The sequence below is a fragment of the Pituophis catenifer genome, unplaced genomic scaffold, assembly GCF_029215685.1.
Source record: "Pituophis catenifer annectens isolate HBS135680 unplaced genomic scaffold, rPitCat1.0.hap2 SCAF_8, whole genome shotgun sequence".
NCBI lineage: Eukaryota > Metazoa > Chordata > Lepidosauria > Squamata > Colubridae > Pituophis > Pituophis catenifer.
The window spans coordinates 41,824,584-41,843,222 of NW_027256888.1; the positions used below are offsets into that span (position 1 = coordinate 41,824,584).

The following is an 18,639-nucleotide window of genomic DNA, read 5'->3' on the forward strand; positions in this document are numbered from 1 at the left end:
ACAAATACACACAAACATGACATTATTCTCTTAGGTTCAGTGCTTTGTAGTGATATATTATTGTGTAAACCTTTACAACACGCTCTGTAAAGTAGGCCAGCATTTCTATTGTGAAAATATGGCAAGAGCTATGCAAAGGCGGATGCCCAACGGTGACATCTCTAAAGCAACCTAGGGAGTTTCCTTTCTGCAGCCAAGTTTTGAAATGCTTGTACTATACTGGTTTCCAGTCTCTTTTATATTTATATGCTCAGTTTTAATTTATATAAAATTCAATATATTATGATTTTGGTCCCATGCATTTCCAGTTCCAGTTTTAAAGCTGGTCAGAAACTAGATAGTCTATTTCTTGTTCCATCTGCCTGCAGACTTCAGATTAGTTCAACTTGAGTAGCTACTGCGGTTTGTCCTCGAAGATTCTGAGCAACGCATACATATTTTCCAGCATCAATGGTTTCCAGATCTTCAACAGTAATAATGCTCTCAGAGAGTCTTGTAGTATGACCAACTCCTCTATCAATCAGCCTCCAAGAGTCTTGGATATTTACTGGTCTTTTATACTAAAAAGATGAAAATGACACATTACATGGGGTAGAATTCTGCAAAAAAAAAAAAAAAAATCCCACCTCTTTTGATTTGCAAACTTTATTTTCTACTAATCTAAAACATACACTGTAGCTTTAATCCGTATTACAACCAATAAAAGAGGGAAGTTAAGGCAGATGATTTGACAAATGCCTTATTTATGTTTTATTTATTTTTTAAATAATTCATATTAGGCTTCAGATTTGGAAGAAATATATGAGACAGTTTAAGACTGATCTCCCTTGCATTCCTGCCAGATAGATTGCTTAATTTAGAATGTCAGCATTCAAGTTCGCATCTCTTGATTTTACATGATTTGCTGTAAATATTGTAAGTCCAACAGCAGTCTTTCTGTAAGGAGCAAGAAATTAGATTATAATAATTGTTCTATTGTTTCTTCTTTGCAGACTCCACACATTCAGGCAGGAAGTCTAAAGAGGAGCTGTACTTCCTTGCTGAAACACAATTACAGGTAGTCCTCACTTAGACATCACAATTGGGACCAGAACTCTGTCATTAAAGTGATGGCTAAATGGGAAATCAAATGTCCGTGACTCTGCTTTCCTTTCCCCCATTTTCCTGTCCTTTGGAATGATCACATTGGTGCTGGCATAGCAAGCTCACAGTGGTTGCCTGTAACTGGCAAGACTAATCAGTTTCATACCTTTTTTTTTTTTTTTTGCCATTTAACCATGCTTTGTCTTCCCTCCCCCTACTACCATCGAATATTGCCCTTTGAAATGCTCACCCTGTGCTGGGATAATTAGCAAGAAGGAAGAAAATTAATATTTGTATTTATATTCATTGAAGAGGAAGGGATTACACGAAAGTAAACAGGCACACAATGAGGAATACATATCAAAAGTAATGTGACAGCAGCAGGAGCCCCTTTTTTTTACTATGCAAAAAAAATGCCAAGTTTGTGCCTCCTTACTCTCTTGTAATCCTTTCGTCTCCAATCTCTCTACTCTGTAAGAGGAGGTGGAAGGGGATCAGTCACAGGAGAGTTTTCCTACAGATTGCTTAAACAAGTAAGGGGCTGGGGGAAAAACTCCCAACCAATCTCTGTAGGCAAACTCTCCTGTGCCTGGCCTGTATTTTTTCCTCTCCACCACCACCTCACAAAGTGAAAACATTGGAGAAGAGATTGGAGTAGTCAATCACACAATGGTGAATATATTGGGCTATTTGCATAGAACACTTGGAGTTGATTGATATCATCACCACATTTCTTTTGATATGTATTCGCCATTGTGTGTCTTTTGCTCTTTTGCAATCCCTTCTCTAATCTCTTCACTCTGTAACTGGGAGGGGAAGAAATCACAGATCAGGGAGAGGACAGTGCAAACTGACAGTAATGGCAATCATGTGAAGGACACTGCAAAGTTTGTAAATGCAGGCAGGTTATAAAGTTATTTTTTTCAGTACCATCATAATTCTGAGTGGTCACTGAATGAGGCAGCCAGTAAGCAAGGTCTACTTGCACAGCAGTGTGTATGATCTGAGATGTAATACAGGCAAGCTATGTATGCAAGTGTACATTTCCCTTCACACAAAGACTAAAGATAACAAGAATGAGACTGTGTCTGTTCCTTTTTCCTACATTGCCCAACAAGCAATCGCTTATGCCATCACAGATCTCTTTTAAGTGGCTACAAGGTCTTACATTGCTTTTGTTGGATTTAGATACTTAAATTGTGTGTTTCAAGGAGTTTAGATCCGAAATCAATCACCAATGAAAAATCCCCATGCGTTTTATAGAATGCAATGATTTGACGTAATCTGCCATTCTTACCAAAGATCTCAATTCTTTCCATGATGATTTGATAGGCAGTCCAGTTAGTTGCATTAACATTACAAACTCAGTATTTATTTATTTGTATCCCGCCTTTATTATTTTTACAAATAATTCAAGATAGTGAACATATACAACATACCTTCTTCCTCCTATTTTTACCCACAACAACAACTCTGGGAGATGGTTTGGGCTGAGAGAGATTGACTGTCTCAAGGTCACCCAACTGGCTTTCATGGCTAAGGCAATACTTGAACTCATGGACTCCTGTTTTTTAGTGTGATCAGTTCATTTTCATTACAACTGCCTTACAACAGTGTCATTTAATGAAGAATAACATGCAAAAGAATTGACTTAAGCAATTAAAAAATCCTTAGAAAAAATATATGTAACTCACATATTGAACTGTGGGGTCTTTGGTGCTTTATGAGCTTGGTTGTTTTCTTGCAGACATGTCATTATCCAATTAGATAACATCAGTGCTACAAGCAACAAGGCAGTCAAGTTCAGAGAGCACCAAGGACTCCACAATAAACATGCAATATTTTATGTTACTATTTTTGTTGTTGTTGTTGGCAAAGAAACCTTTTTCTGTAAGAAAATAATTGTTGGGTAATTTCAAAGATAATTTCTAGCAAGACTTCTTAGTTATGAAACACTTGCATAATCTAATTTTGCACAATGTAATTTTGACTGCCAATTCTGTTATGCAGTTGCAATCTTGCTGCCTATCTATGCCCTTTTCTAACATTCCCCCGCTTCTAAGCTTGTCTAAAACAGGATGGCCAATTTGTTTATCATCTTGTACTAAATAATCTATCTAAATAAGCTTAGAGTAATGGAAACATAGGTTAATATTTAACCTTATCTGTATTTGATAAAATGGTTGAAATCTCTTGCTGCAATTGAATATATTTCTGTAGCTAATTGCTTTGTTCCACAATTATCTAAAATTCTTCCGTGTAGTAATACACATATAATGTTCCAGTTTAGACCTCAAGAAATATGCAAAGAAAACAAAGCCTACGGTACATACCTCTTGCCCTGGATACATCCAATTAAATTCTACTTCTACATCTGGCTGCCCCAAAACTCTGCACAAAATATTAACGTCACTGCCGCCTTGTAATTTATTGGATGATGCTTTGATTGTAGTTGAAGGAGGTCCATAAGGAACTAATTCAAAGCAAAAGATAAGGCAAAATGAAAAGAAGGAAAGTAAAGTGAGGTTGCTTTGAAGGTGGTCCCATTATATTCACATACCGGTAGATTAAAAATTGGGTTTCACAAGACAAGAATGGAACGACCGAAATGTGTTTTAGATTATTACATTCCTATCTTGTACATAAAAAGATTATTAGAATTTGACAAGGTGGCTGTTGGTTCACCAATCTAGTAAACAGTTCTGGAATTTTAATAATCCTTCTTTCAGGACTGGTTATACAGGTAGTCCTTGAGTTACACCCATTCGTTCAGTGACCTTTCAAAGTTGCAACAACACTGATCAAGGACTTATGATCGGTGCTTTGAGTTCTGGCCCTCACAACATTCTCACAATTATGTGATTATGATTTCTGATGTTCCCTGCTGGCTTCCCACAAAGTCAGTGGGAAAGTTGGAAGGAATTTGGGGGTTGAAGTCATATAAAGTTCTTGCTTAAAGACAAGCACGGTTATGAGAGCAATCAGGACTTCCAGAACTATCATTACTAAGTTATACAATTGCATGACATCATGCTTTATGTCCAGGCTGCTTAGTGATGACAGTTCCGGTCCCAATTGCTGTCGTAAGTCGGGGACTACCTCTACTCATCTATACTACTGGGGGTACTTAGACAACAAACTGTGCCTTTATTGTATAAGCACATAGGAATTCTGTGCCTGACACTTTTTAAAATAGTCATTATTTACTTTGACTCTCCAATTTTCCATCATATCCCTTTTCTTCCCTAAAGAATACCTCTGTATATAAATTACAGACCTATACAAAGCATGTTTCAAAAGATGATTGCTTTAAGGACTGTTACAGCAGACGTGTGCTGTACATAAAAAATAGAGGCCTCATGAGTGGACAGACTTCAGAGTAGGCGTATATTTCTTCCAAGGGTGGCTTCTTTAAATTTCAAAAAGTACTTCATTTACATGAATGTGCTTTGCAAAACACCTCTACTGGAAGCTTTGCACAACCTTTGTATATCATGCTCATTTCTCAAGACCACACCATTAGATCTAATGAGGTGAATTGTGAACTACAAATGCTTATGTAGTAACAAAGCTTATGTCAGACCTGGAAGCCATCTTTTATGTTTGGGCCTTTAGGCCTGCCACATCTTCTTTTGTGGGAAAATGGGAGTGGGGATTGCATAGAGTGTAGATAATATGTAGTCAAAATAACATTCCTTTCTCAGAGAGTCAAGGACACAGTGCCCTGGCACCTGGAGTAGGATGACTGGGAGGTGTCTTCAGTTTTGGCGGTGGATGATTGGACCATGTAATGGACATGAGGGTGCTGGGCAGGAACTTGAACTTTCACTTGGGTGGGGAAAACCTGGAAGCTTTCAGATTCGGGTTTTCCCAGATGTGCCAATATGACATCTCTAATAAAAAGTAACTTTGAGGAAATCCAAGCCTTGGAGTTTTCTTTTGTTGGGGGTGTTACCTGGAACCCTGACAGCTTAATTGGCAAGAGGCCATAAAATTACTTCCTAAGGGCATAACTCAATGAGCCTAATTTCTTATCATTTTTTTGACTAACAAATTACTTTCAAAGGCTTAAATTTTGTTAGTTGGAAAAGGTGCTATCACAGGACTCCTGATTTTTATTTCATACCATAAACTAACATGGGTCTCTTCCTGCCACGCCTACAAGAGCTATTATTAATATAAGTTAGATGGCCGAAATAATAAACATGGCTTGTAATAAACAGATATTCTCCTATGTAATTCCCATATCTGTTTTGTACCTTGGAATCTCAAAATTACACTATTTGGTGGCAGATCTCAAAAACTTGGCACCTGTGATTTCCTGTGTTTTCTGCAAGAAAATTAAAATAGGAACTCAGAGAAACTATCAAAATCAGTCTACCCATTTGCATGAAATACAGTAATTCCATCATTTTAATTCCTTGGGGTCCCATAGAGAAAACATAGCCAAAGTGTGATTTCTTACTGCTTCAACTGAATAACACTGAAACTATTCTACTGCACATCAAGTCTCTTGGAATTAACTTACCTTCCATATAAAGCAATTGGTATTTAATAGAAATCTGAGGTGTCCCCCGTGATTCAGCTCTGCAGTAAACTACTCCTTTCTGATCAGAGGTTGGATGTTGGTAGATGAACCCCTTCTTGGCATCATAGACAATGTTGGTTCCATCCACTTTGATCTCTTCTGCTGGAAACTCTTGGTGCAGAGTTACTTTTGCTGATGGGTTGGTGACTCGGCAAGGAATCACAGCAGGTTTATCTGGGCTGAGGTAGACCACTTCAAAATAGCTGGGAGCAGGAACAAAGAACTCTTCTTTATCTGTATAAAGAAGCAATCCAAGGCATGTTTATATGTTTGTGTGTGGATGGGGGTTGGTGTGTGGATGGATGCATGGATGAATAATAGATAGCTAGATAGCTAAAAAGCTAGGAGAGATTTTATAGATAGTAGATTATAGATAGATAAGAGATAGTTACAGGGGTGGGATTCAGCCATTTCAGACTGGTTTGAGCGAACCGGATGCTAATTTTACATCTGGTTCACCAAACCAGTAGTTGCAAGGACTGGCTGGCCCTGCCCACCTCATCCCGTCCTCCCAGGAGTCTTCACGGGGCCTGTTTTGGATGCCAGATAAATGCAGGGCCTCTGTGGAGGCTCTGGGAGGGCAAAAAATGGGCCACCTGGAAGTTCCGGAAATCCAGAAACAGGCCTGTTTCCAGCCTCCGGAGCCCAGAGGAGGCCGTTTTCGCTCTCCCTGAGGCTCAAGGAAAGTCTCCGGGAGACTCCGGCATAGTAAAACTCAAAGAAATAGTGCAAGATCAAAAGATGTGGAGAGGCCTGGCCCATAGAATCGCCAAGAATAAAACTTGACTGAATGGATAATACACACAAGAAAAACCAAATGCACAAGTACAGTATAGAAATAGGTAGTACCTGGTTCAACAGCAGTAACTGTAAGAGGATTCTAGAACTCCTAGTGGACAATCACTTAAATATGAGCCAGTGGTTTGTCAGAGCTGCAAAAAAAGGCCAATGCAGTCCTAGACTACATTAACAGAAGGATTATATCAAGATCATGTGAAGCAGTGACAGGAAAGTTCTCCTTAATTTTATACTGCACTGGTAAGACCGCACTTGGAATCCTACATCCAGATTTGGTCACCACAGTACAAAAAAGATGTTGAGACTCTAGAAAATAGCACAGAGAAGAGCAACAAAGATGATTAGGGGACTGGAGGCTAAACTGTACAATGAATGGCTGCAGGAACTGAGAATAATCTAACAAAGAGGAGGGCTGGGGTGAAATGATAGCAGTCTTCCAATATTTGAGGGGCTATCATAGAGAGGAAAGGGTCAACCTAGTCTCCAAAGCACTAGAGAGCAAGTCAAGAAGTAGTGGATGAAAATTTAACGAACAGATTTTCTATGACAATTGGAATTGTTTTTTACTGGATGCACATCATCTTTTCTAGTTTTTAAGATTGTTCTTAGTAATTTTAATGTTTAATACCGCCCAGAGTCTATATAGTTATATAAATATATCCCTGAGATATAATAGGCATTTTGCCCATGGTTGGTCGCTAAATTAGAAATGCTACTGTTTAGGATATCTTTGAAAATTTCACTGTATAATCAAACCTTGAGGTAAGGTAAGTGATGAACCCTTTAAAGATTTTCTGTCTCAATTGGAATTCTTTTCTCTGAATGCACTTCATCTTTTCTAGTTTTTAAGGTTGTTCTTAGTTATTTTAATGTTTAATACCACCCAGAGTCTATATATTTATATAAATATATAAACTCTGGGCAGTATTAAATATTAAATTTGAGGATTAAATCTAAATTAAATCAACATTAAATCTGAGGATACAGCAAAATTTTCAGAGATATCCTAAACAGTAACATTTCTAATTTAGCGACCAACCATGGGCAAAATGCCTACTATACTGTATCTCAAGGACATAAATAAGTGTACTACTTTCAAATTCAAAGGCAACTTTCAGGCTTGACCTGCTTGCAACAACAGTCTGCCAGCTATTATGTCCTGTCTGGTCCTTGATAAATCTTGTTTTGCCATCTTAGACAAGAGAGAAGGTGTGTGTGTGTGTGTGTGTGTGTGTGTGCGCGCACTTTCGTGTGTATGCATGCACAAACACATGCAAGAATATAGTAACCTACAAGTTTTTTAACCAATGGGACATCAGTTCTTCAAGTTTATTGATCTAAAAGAAAGGTAATGCAATAGTGCTGAAAGAAATAGGCTTTAGTGATGCCTTGCAAATCCTAGTAACAACCTCAATGTGAGTCCTTTATTCCACATGGTTTGCTCAGAACTGCAGCTTCCCTATCAGAAATTTTTAAAACAGCCTCATTTCAAAAACCTCATGTAATGTATCGAGTGAAAGCAGGTCAGGTTGGAAAAAGCAAACAATGAATATTTGATGAACATTTGCTGATGATTCTGTTTAATGTGTCTGCTAAATATTTAAGGAATTGAATGGAAGTTAAGATTGGTTGATATTACTTCCTAGAGGTTCTTTCAGTATTATAACAAAGAAAAGGTTAAGTGACTGAAGTTGGCCAAATCTTTTTTGAGGAAATGTTGAAAGATACGTGGTTGGACCAGCTTATGCCTGGCATGGACTAATCAAATGGTTGTTTAATTGGGTAGACAAGATGATCTCTCTCTGTCTCTGTCTCTGTTTCTCTGTATCCATCTCCCTCTCCCTCTAAAACAATGTGACCAGACTTTAGATTCTGGGGTTTACTTTGTTTTGCTTTTTAGAAATTTGTTTTAAGCATCAAAAATGAAATTCAGAATCTTTCGTCCAAAACCCCACTCCTGCTGACTCAAGCTTTTTTTCCCCAGCAGTATAATTTGGTCAAGGGAGGAAAGAAGCATTTTTGTGCTGTTATTGTTGGAAATCAGAAAGCATATGTTGTATATCATAAACTGGTCAATCCAGAGTTGCATGTTCATCATTTCTATTCATGCAATATGCTAAGTGGGTGTTCCCAAGAAAAAGGAAGCTGCAGTTTCAGCTGTGACAACCTGAAGATAGACCAAATCTCTGGAACTGGATAGATGGATATTTGAGAGGGAAAAACAGAAATAAACCTGGTTTCTTTGGTAATCGTTACCCAGTTTATTACCTGCAAAAAATATGTACGTTGAACCTCTTTTTGACTCGTCCTTCTTACAATTGTAGCCATTGCACAGCAGGAGCCAGCAACTATATTCACCGGTGTCTGCTGCAGTGGCATTTTCCAGGACCAGCTGACTGTACCTTTCATGTTGCTTGATGCTAGCAAAAACAGAGACAAAGGACTATTTCAGCTTCTGGCCCTGATCTTAGGTTCCTTTCTTCCTTGTTTGATTATTTTGATTTTCCTTCTGTAACTTTAATCCACTTCTATGAATGAGTGAAAAGATGGAACAAAAACTGGCAGGAAAACCATTTAACATTGTTAGTATTTTCACACTTTTCTTTTTTAGGTACCAGACTTTCAGTATAAACAGGAATGATATATTCCCACATTCCCATCTGTAATGCTATGAATAGACCAAAATAGCTATCACTGATTTTTATATAGTATTGAAGAAAAATAGCCTACAACTATCTGAATTGGCAGAAGTTATCAGACAATTTAGCATTTGTACATTCAAGTAAGACAGGGTAGATGATGTCAAGCAAAGACAGTAAAAAGGACATTTTTCAAAGTGCCTATTCACAACTTCTGGAAAATTGGAGTGAATTCTGCAAGATGTCAAAAGGACAAATATAAAACTGTGGAACAAGCTAAGCAGTAAATAATTTAATAGACGTTAATGGGTGCATGTTTGCAGGACACATGAGTGATATTCAGTAGACAATGACTACATTATAGAGATTCAACTGTGCCTGACAAATTTTGATTGTATGTATGTATTAGCAGAATCTTTTAAATATGGCTAGAATTACCTTAGATGATACAAGGTCAGCATTAACGAGTTACTACAATGTCTGAGCCTGCATATACTGTTAAGTCAAATTGCAAACATTATTAATTTCTTGGTTTAAAAAAAATCTAATTTTTCAGCACATACATGGACTACAGTTATTCTTTTACAAACTATGAACTGAAACATTAGATTCACTTTTTGGCATCTGATACAGATATGTTGAGACCAGCATTTTCATAATCTTCAGAAAAGAAAATGTAAATACATGTACAGGAAAACATTCGCCTGAGTAACTGAAAGAGTTTACTTGCCATATTACAATACCCTTTTAATCTATTTTGGTGAAGAGATGAAATACATTGGGCAGGTCTATAAAATATAAAAATAGGTATCTCCCAGGAATGAAACAATCTGTTCTACAGAAGAGAGAGACATTGATAGCTCAACATATATCTATATTTTTGTTTATTCTTGAGCTTTAGTTACAAAGTATTTGATGTTATCATAGACAGTTGAAACCAGCATTCATTTGAAATGTTTTTATACATGGCTGTCCAGATATGGATGGATTTTAGTTTCCATCAGCAACATTTTAGCGAAGTACAAATGAGAATTGTACTTCAACATTTATTTTCAGATCCCTCTTGTAAAAATGACAAACTCAAGAAATTCAGTTTTGTTGCACCATTTGTTCCCTTTTTCTATTGTACTGACAAATTCCAATTCTCTTTGTCTTTGTCTAATACATGCAACTGTTGCCATGAACCTTTTGGATAAATGCAAAATCAGTGTCTACAAAGACGAAAACTTTTCAGGAACTGATAAAGGTACAGACATTGCCTAGAACAATGCAATGTTAATACGCACATTCCAGAAGAAATTAATTAAAATGAATTCCTATAAAATCAATACAACTTACAACGAGACAGACAAATGTAATTCCATTCCTTTCAATTGCCAGTAATCTTGGCTAATATTCACTGGATTTGTACCTTTAGTGTTTAAATCTCTCCTAGAATAATGTTCACTTTGAGACTCACTAGACTTCAACTCCCAGAATTCCTCAGCCAACAAAGCTGGATGAGGAATTCTGGGAGCTGAAGTCCACAAGTCTTAAAGTTGCCAAGGTTGGAGACCCCTGTACTAGACCAGTGATCACTAGTGGTCCTTTGCTGGAAGCTCTGTAAATTCCACCCCCAAGTAGGCATCAAGTAGGCAAAGCTATTTTAGATTCATTCCCTCCAGTTGAAGGCAGATTTGATTAGTATGATAGGTGAAACCTGCCATCTAGTGACCCATTATGCTATAGCTCCGTTAACAGCAAAATAAACCATAGATCCCTTTGGAGATCCATTCAGATATATTCATGATTTCTTTGCCTATGGAGATTCTTAGTCATCCAGGTCATGGTTGTCCCAAAGAAGCTTGAGTCATCAGCTGAAGAAGCTTCTTGGATGAGAAACTAAACGTCTTTAAAGAAAAACAAGAAAGTCCAGTTGCCTCTTGAAAAAGCACCTTTGGGACAATGATTTCTTTGTTTTTGATATAATGAATGTCTACATATTATTAGTGCAACACTATTGAAAAGGGCTGCATGTTCTGGCTCATGTTTATGTTTTTATGAAAATACAATAACTTTCTTGGCTAAAGCACATATATTTTAGGACAAAGGTTTGCAAGACAGTAATTTCATTTACTTTAGATCTGCTTTCTGACTAATTTAGCTTCAAAGAAAAGGAGACGATGAGGAATACTATAACAGGATGTCCTACTGAAAAATTTCTGTCCATGGTCTTGTCAGAGTCATCTTCAGTGTCCACTGTTGTATTTTTAATTCTGCTAATATTGTTTATTATTGTTTTAATGTATGGTCAGCCTTCCAGAGCTGAATTTGTAAAATGAGCAGCCATATATATTAAATAAATAAACAAATAAACAAAAGCTTTACAAAGAGATGCTGCGAAGAGTTTTATAAAGAGACCCAGTTTGGTTTAATGGTTCAAGGCACAAGGCTATAAAGTGAGATCCTGTTAGTTGTAATATGCCTTACCCATTAAAGCCAGATAGGCTACCTTGGGCTAGTCCCTCTCTCTCAGTCCAATTCACCTCACAGGGTTGTTGTTGTGCAATAAATAGGAGGAAGAAGGTGTGTTGTATATGTTTGCCACCTTCAGCTATTTGTAAAAATAATAAAGGCGGAATATTTATTAAATAAATAAATAAATAAATGAATGAATGAATGAATGAATGAATGAATGAATGAATAAATAAATAAATAAATAAATAAATAAAATGCTGTCACAGTTTTCTAAAAATACTAATTTTAAACATATACGTTTGTACAGTTGTTATTCAAAGGTTTTCATCTGCTTTAATTAGTAATAAAATATTGATTACTCTCTCAGACCGTATTATTGAATTAAATAATTAGACAATGAATATGGAAAATATATTATTCCAAGAACAAACAGAACCAAAAAATTCCAGCTCCATTCTTCCTCCAGACCAGGGGTCTCCAACCTTGGCAACTTTAAGCCTGGAGGACTTCAACTCCCAGAATTCCCCAGCCAGCAAGCTGGCTGGGGAATTCTGGGTGTTGGAAGTCCTTCAGGCTTAAAGTTGCCAAGGTTGGAGACCCCTGCTCCAGACCATGTTAATCTGGATGTTTGGAGAGTGGGTTTGCCATTTTCTAAAACATGATTGTCTGAGCTGAAAGCAGCCTGACGTGGTCAGTATGGTACAGTCCCATTTCTTTTAGAATGCTGCTTCAGAGATTATGTTCTCCATAGAAATAATGGAGGTCCACAAGAGCCTCTTTAGAGAATCCATTCTTACCTGAAGTCCTTATCCACATTTTTTCACTGTCTCTTCTATGATACTATATCTTGTTCTTTTAATACTTCTCATTAATAGAGTTAATTTCCCTTTGTGGTAAATGCTACAAATAGAATAGTAAGTTTCCATTAGCTGCTATTTCAATCATAAAGAAAATACTGGTTTTAAGCTGACACTGTTATTTTTACTCCCTAGTTTTTTCTCTCTATTTCTTTTTAGACTTTTCTTTTTATTTTATTTCATTTTTATTTGTATCATATTTGTGCCTTTATTGTATTTTATTTCCCTTATTGTCTTGCTGACCACTGATTATACTTGCTACTGAGGGAAAAAGCCACTCAATCACCTTATAACATCTGCAGGTTCCAAAGACACAACAGAATATTCTTGAGTTGCTCAGAAAAAGTCATTCCTAAAAGGAGTCAGTTTTACACCTATCACCAGGACCTATGTCTGAAAACAACATTATTCATATTTGCTCTGAACTTCACACTTGTTATACAAAGTCTAGTAAGAGGATTAAAACATGTCCTGCCTAATGGTTGCAAAAATAGATAGAGAGAAGATAGAAATAGGCCAGCCTACCCCAAAAATAGGATAATGGTGATTAAGAGAGAGGGAGGGAGGGAGGGAGGGAGGGAGGAAGGGAGATTATTCTTGAATCATGGTAGTTATATCATTTCTCATCATGACTTCCTAAATTTCTTCAACAAATATTAGTTGTTACAAGTTCTTGCTTCCCAGGAACTTTTAAAGGGGCATCCAGTGCAACTGTCAGCTGAAGCCTGGCACTATTTTACAAAACTGGTTCAGCAAGGTAACAAATATATTCTCACCATCTAGAAATAGGGGTATAAAAATATCCTTTTTCTGTTGCTGGTCCCCAACTCAAACTGGTTCTCTTTCTGTTCATATTTAGAAGAGATTTTAAAATTATATGTTTCTGCTAAATTAATGTTATCATTAATTTCAACTGCCTGGGCATATTTAATTCTTCAATTACATTTCTGTGATTTGCATTAAATAGTTTCTTACCATTGGTGTGGTAATAGTTCCTTGCTATTGGTGTGGTGCAGGAGCAATGCCAAATCAATAATAATACATTAATCCAGTAAGGTTGGTCATGAATTCTATAGTTTATACAGTTAAAGCCTATATTTAATCCGCCCCCCCCGAGTGATAGTTCACTCCTTTAAAAAGCAAAACCCTATCCTAGCACTGACATCCTTTATAAAGCACTCATGAAAAGAACATTTCCAGTTGAAATAAGAACAGTTGGCTTCATATCTTAAGATAGGAATTTTCAAATAGAGTTGCCAGCATCCATCCAGACTGGGTGGGGCCAAAACCTGATACCATTCTTTCCATTTGGAGGGCTGGGCAGGCTCTCAGGGGCAAAATGGGTGCCTTAACTTGGCATATTTGTCCCACGGGTGTTTTTTTTCCAAAAGGCAATGGGATTTCCTTGGATTTTTCATTGAAAACATTTTGCTTCTCATCCAAGAAGCTTCTTCAGTTCTGACTGGTGAGAAATGTATAGTCTTTGCAGTCATTGGTTGTTAACACTCTGACAGCTTATCTGTGGCCTCAAGAATCACCTGAATCAGAGAGTAATAGGGTGTGGAACTCCCTACCAGTCAGTTAGAACTGAAGAAACTTCTTGGCTAAGAACCAAAACATTTTCAAAGAAAAAAACCTAAGAAAATCTAGTTGCCTTTTGGAAAAGCACCTTTGGGACAACCAAGACCTAGATTGGGTGTCGGCAACCCGCGGATCCGGAGCCGCATGCAGCTCTTTGGGCTCTCTGCTGCAGCTCCCTGTCCCATCACTGGCTGGCCCCACCCCTTGCCCTTCCCTCCCAGTCACTCCTCGCCTGGCCTGAGAAGGTAAGGGCAACAATGGGGGATGGAGAAGCGGCCAGGGCTGATTCTCCTGCGCTTCAGTCTTGCTGGAGCTTCTTCCAGTCCTTGTTGGTGCTGGGCATGCCTCGGTTGCTTGGGGAGACATGCAACCTGCTCTCCGCCCCGAAAAACTGGCCCGACCCAGCCGTGACCAACACCAGCCTCGCTAACATGAGGGCTAGCGGGGTGGGAATGGGATCCAGGAGGGGATGATGGAAAGGGGGATGACCCCACAGCAGCCAGCCACGGCTTTAAGAAGCTCAGGGCAGTGGGAAAAGGGGGCTGACCCCGCCGAACCTTGTAGGCCCACGCCGGGGGTCAGGCTCAGAGAAAGTCAGAGGGCCCTCGCCAAAGATGCTCACCCGTCAGCGGTCTCCCCCTCTCTCTGTATGTGTGTCTCTCTTTCTATGTCTGTCTGTCTGTGTGTATCTCTCTCTCTCTCTCTCTCTCTCTGTCTCTGTGCCTGTTCTCACTCTCTCGGAAAGCCCAGCGAGCTCTCCTTGGGGCTCTTTGCTACTCCTTTTCTCTCTCTCTCTCTCTCTCTCTCTCTCTCTCTCTCCCCCTCCCTCCCTCCCACTCACACACACACACACACACACACACACACACAGACTGGAGTGAGACAGATACACACACACACACACACAGAGACAGACACACACACACACACACACAGAGGGGGGAGAGAGAGGGGGGAGAGAGAGACATAAAAGAGACATACGTACAAAGAAATACCAGAGAGAGGGGGAGAGAGAGGGGAAGATAGGGAGGGGGGAGAGAGGGGAAGATACAGAGAGAGAGGGAGAGAGGAGAGAAAGAGAGAAGGGTTTTGTGGTTCCCGGTGTGGTGTTTTTTAACAACCTGTTCTCTGCCCTAATGACCTGATGGGTAGGCGTGGCTGGGGGGGGTCATGTGACTGGGTGGGAGTGAGTGACATGGAGTTGGCCTCGGCCAGGTTTTGTGGCTCCCAGTGTTGTTATTTTTTCTGTGAGAAACGGGTCCAAATGGCTCTTTGAGTGTTTAAGATTGCAGACCCCTGACCTAGATGATTGAGAATCTCCACAGATAAGAGCACATTTGATTCCTGAAAACATCTTTCCCTCCCAATGGGATTGAACCTTCAAACTGCTAAACAGAACCTGGTATTGCCACTGGACTGAGAAATTATGTTTTCCTGTACTAGAATATAAGGGGGATTGGGGTGGTGTTGCTCATGGCTGCTTTGTAATATTGAACTTTGTGATGCACCTCAAAGCTTATGGTGCAGTCATGCCCACTAGGAAAGTAATCATAAATTTCTAATTTTTGTCTGAGATTGCTGGAAACAAAGAGGAAGCCAAAAGAATGGTGCAATTGTTCACCATTCAGCCCAAATGTTGCTTTAGGAGCATATCTGTAGCTCAGTGTTGACGTGAGGTCCTTGGTCCTCTCTGAGTTTGGTTGTTTTCTTGCAGATGTTACCTACCCAAACTAGGTAACATCATCAGTGCTAGTCACTAGACTTTACCTAATGTGGGTAATGAAATGTCTGCAACAACCAAGCTCAGAGAAAACCAAGGACCTCTCATTGCTTTAGGTGAAAGGCTTTGGGATCCTTTCCCAACCAGATGTATTCCAGATGTATTGGATTTTAATTCCCACAATCCCTGGCTATCATGGCCCCTGGAAGAGAGTTGTATCTAACTATATGTGGGAGATGTTCTCTCCTAAACCAAGCAGATTTTCTATCTTGTCTCATATGTTTTACCTGTACAAGACCAACCACATTTGCCTGCTTTGTTCCGAAAGAATTTCAATGAAGCCTGAGGGCCATTTCATGCTCTTTTACCTGGCAAGCCTTACCTAAGCCTGGTGTCTTTAAAGGTGTCAAGATAAGGAGGGTAGCTCCATCCAATTCTATTCCCTTTGCACCGAAGCTCTATACTTTGACCCGTTGAAAGGTTTAATGTAGCCGTGGGTTTCTGGAAGTGGCCTTTCTCCATCACTCGTGTCATTATGGAGCTGGCCTTTGGGGAAGGCTCTGTGGAGTTTTTTTCTTTTAATTTGGGAGGTCTGGTTTTGACTTTTTTGTTGCTTGGCTTAATCCGGTTCTCTCCAGGTTCCTTCGGACGTTTGCTCTTTGCAGGTTGACCAACAGCTATTATAAAGAGAAGGCAGGATTTATTTATTTATTTATTTTATTATACTTATATGCCGCCCTTCTCTCGAGGGACTCAGGGCGGTTTATAGAAGTTAAGACAACGAAAGCAATAAAAATAACTACATAAGCAATCAATTTAAAATCCATCCAATTAAAAACCACCCACCAGATCAGCAAATTTGTTGGAAAAGCCATGTCTTCAGCTCTCGGCGGAAAGAGCAGAGGTCAGGGGCCGTCCGGAGCTCCGTGGATAACCCATTCCAGAGGGTCAGTGCGCCCACAGAGAACGCCCTCATCCTGGTCACCGCCAGCTGACATTGCCTGGTCGATGGTACCCGGAGGAGGGCAGCCCTGTGTGAGCGCACAGGGCGGTGGGAGGCAGGCAGAAGGTGGTCCTGTAGATAGCCCGGGCCCATGCCATGTAGGGCTTTATAGGTAAGTACCAGTACCTGGTACCAGGATGAGGAAAGATAACGCAGTACATTATTAATAGGAATGTTTATGTTATTATATTTTCTTATAGGTACACTGAATGGAAGGGGGGAAAAATCTGATTTAAAATTTGTATGTTTTTATATGGGCCTAAACTGCAAAGAATTTATTGTTAATCACAATTAAGTCTGCCACATCAGCTAGGACTTTCAAAGACAGGTAATTTTTAATGCTGCATTGATTTCAATTAAATGCGTGCATATGAACAATTACCCCTAAGGGATAAACAGAAGTAACAACATAAAAGTGTTTTCTCCCCTTGAATATGAAATTATAGCAAAAATATACCCTCTGAAGACTTAGTAATTAAAAAAGTATTGGATTGCACCAAAATGGACAAATTGACGCTTGAATTGAAAGGATTGATGGACTCGGATTTTTACGTGATATGGGAGAAATGGTACGATTGGATCGAAACTAAAAAAATGGGGGAAAAACATGAAATAGAATGTAGATTTAGTAAAAATGTTCAGAGTATAGGTGAATTGTAGCGTGATGGTATGTAAATGGTCACAGTCATGCACAAGAGGTGAATAAGAATTGTTTAACTGTGGAAATTCAATAAAACAATTTTTTTTTAAAAAAAGTAATTATAGCAAAAATACTCCACTGAGATTATAGATGTTTGGTTTAGAATTCTATATAATTAAAACTTGTGCATATAAAAACCTGAATAATTAGAATATTTTTACTGTAGTAGGAACCACCTATCAATTCCCAAGATCCCAGAAGAGGTCAGATTTTCCGAGATCCGTTATTTTAACTCTTAGGATCCGTGTTTTTCATGCCTTGAATAACAGGCTTCTTTTCTTTCAATTCCTTTTCCTTCCCTATCACTTTTTCCCCCTTTTTGTTGTTACCTGAGGAGAGGGGCTCTCTTGCTTGAGTTACATTTGTAAGCGGCAGACTTTCCCGGCTGTATTGAGGGGTTTTAAAACGATCCAGAAACACCGCCATGGATGAGAGTTTTAAAGCGAGAGGTCCGGCACCGCCGCACAGTCTGTTTTCAACTACATCAATGAAAAGTTTCCAAGTCCTTAAATTCTTTAATGGGGCGGAGGTTGCAGTCATCCGGCTCCATTACTTAGAGGCGCTCCCGTGCGCGGAGCAAACCCTTCCGAAAGGATTTGGGGTCCCCTCAAGGGGGTCTGTGGCCCAGAGAACCACGGGGCGCCCTTTGCTCTCTTTGCACGGCAGAAGTCACCGTCTCTCCCCATCCCACCCCCGTCCGTTTTTTTAAAAATAAATAAATTCTGAAGCGTGAGGAAAGAAGGGGGCGACAGATTTTTTTTTTTTTTTTTTTTTTTTTAGGCATTGCCGCCCGCAGGAAAGGAAGAGCCGGAGCTGCGGATCGGAGGAGGAGAGCGAGACTTACCGCTCTGGAGCGTCTGCTGCAGGAGCAGAAGGCTGAGCAAGAGCCAGGGCTTCATGGCAGGAGCGCGGGTGGGGGAGCCTCTTCGCCGCCTGCCACGAGGGATGAAGCCGGAGCCCGCGCCTGATCCGGGACTGGGCTACAGCGGAGAGGGGGAGCAGGGAGGGGGAACAGCTCCTTCCTTTCCCGCCCCCAAGCCCCCCTCCCCCTTGACTGTCTGGCAGGTCTCCCAGGACGGGTTGAGCCTCTCTCCGACCCAGCAAGAATATTAGGGGCGCCCCCATTTCCATGGGGGTGAGGAACACCGAGGGAAAAGCGGGCGGGCAGGCAAGGGAGACGACCCCGGAAAGCTGAGACCGCGCTTCAAGCCTT

General features: G+C 39.7%; 1 protein-coding gene across 1 annotated transcript; it reads right to left on the minus strand.

Annotated features, from left to right (window-relative positions):
* Positions 1-299: 299 nt before the first annotated feature.
* Positions 300-18,325, minus strand: PDGFRL (platelet derived growth factor receptor like). The gene is made up of 6 exons (XM_070948991.1): positions 18,271-18,325; positions 16,106-16,400; positions 8,738-8,889; positions 5,612-5,905; positions 3,417-3,556; positions 300-560 (listed from the first exon to the last, which is right to left on the minus strand). The coding sequence occupies exons 1-6, from the start codon at positions 18,323-18,325 to the stop codon at positions 372-374; spliced, it is 1,125 nt and encodes a 374-aa protein (XP_070805092.1). The 3' UTR covers positions 300-371.
* Positions 18,326-18,639: the final 314 nt, after the last annotated feature.

What these genes read in the sequence shown, in the direction of transcription:
- PDGFRL (XM_070948991.1), bottom strand. Translation starts at nt 18,325, where the DNA reads ATGAAGCCCTGGCTCTTGCTCAGCCTTCTGCTCCTGCAGCAGACGCTC. An exon ending in GCAGCAGACGCTCCAGAGCG is followed by an intron (nt 16,401 to 18,270) that starts GTAAGTCTCGCT and finishes TCTTTATAATAG; the next exon opens with CTGTTGGTCAACCTGCAAAG. An exon ending in CCAATTGCTTTATATGGAAG is followed by an intron (nt 3,557 to 5,611) that starts GTAAGTTAATTC and finishes GCTTTGAATTAG; the next exon opens with TTCCTTATGGACCTCCTTCA.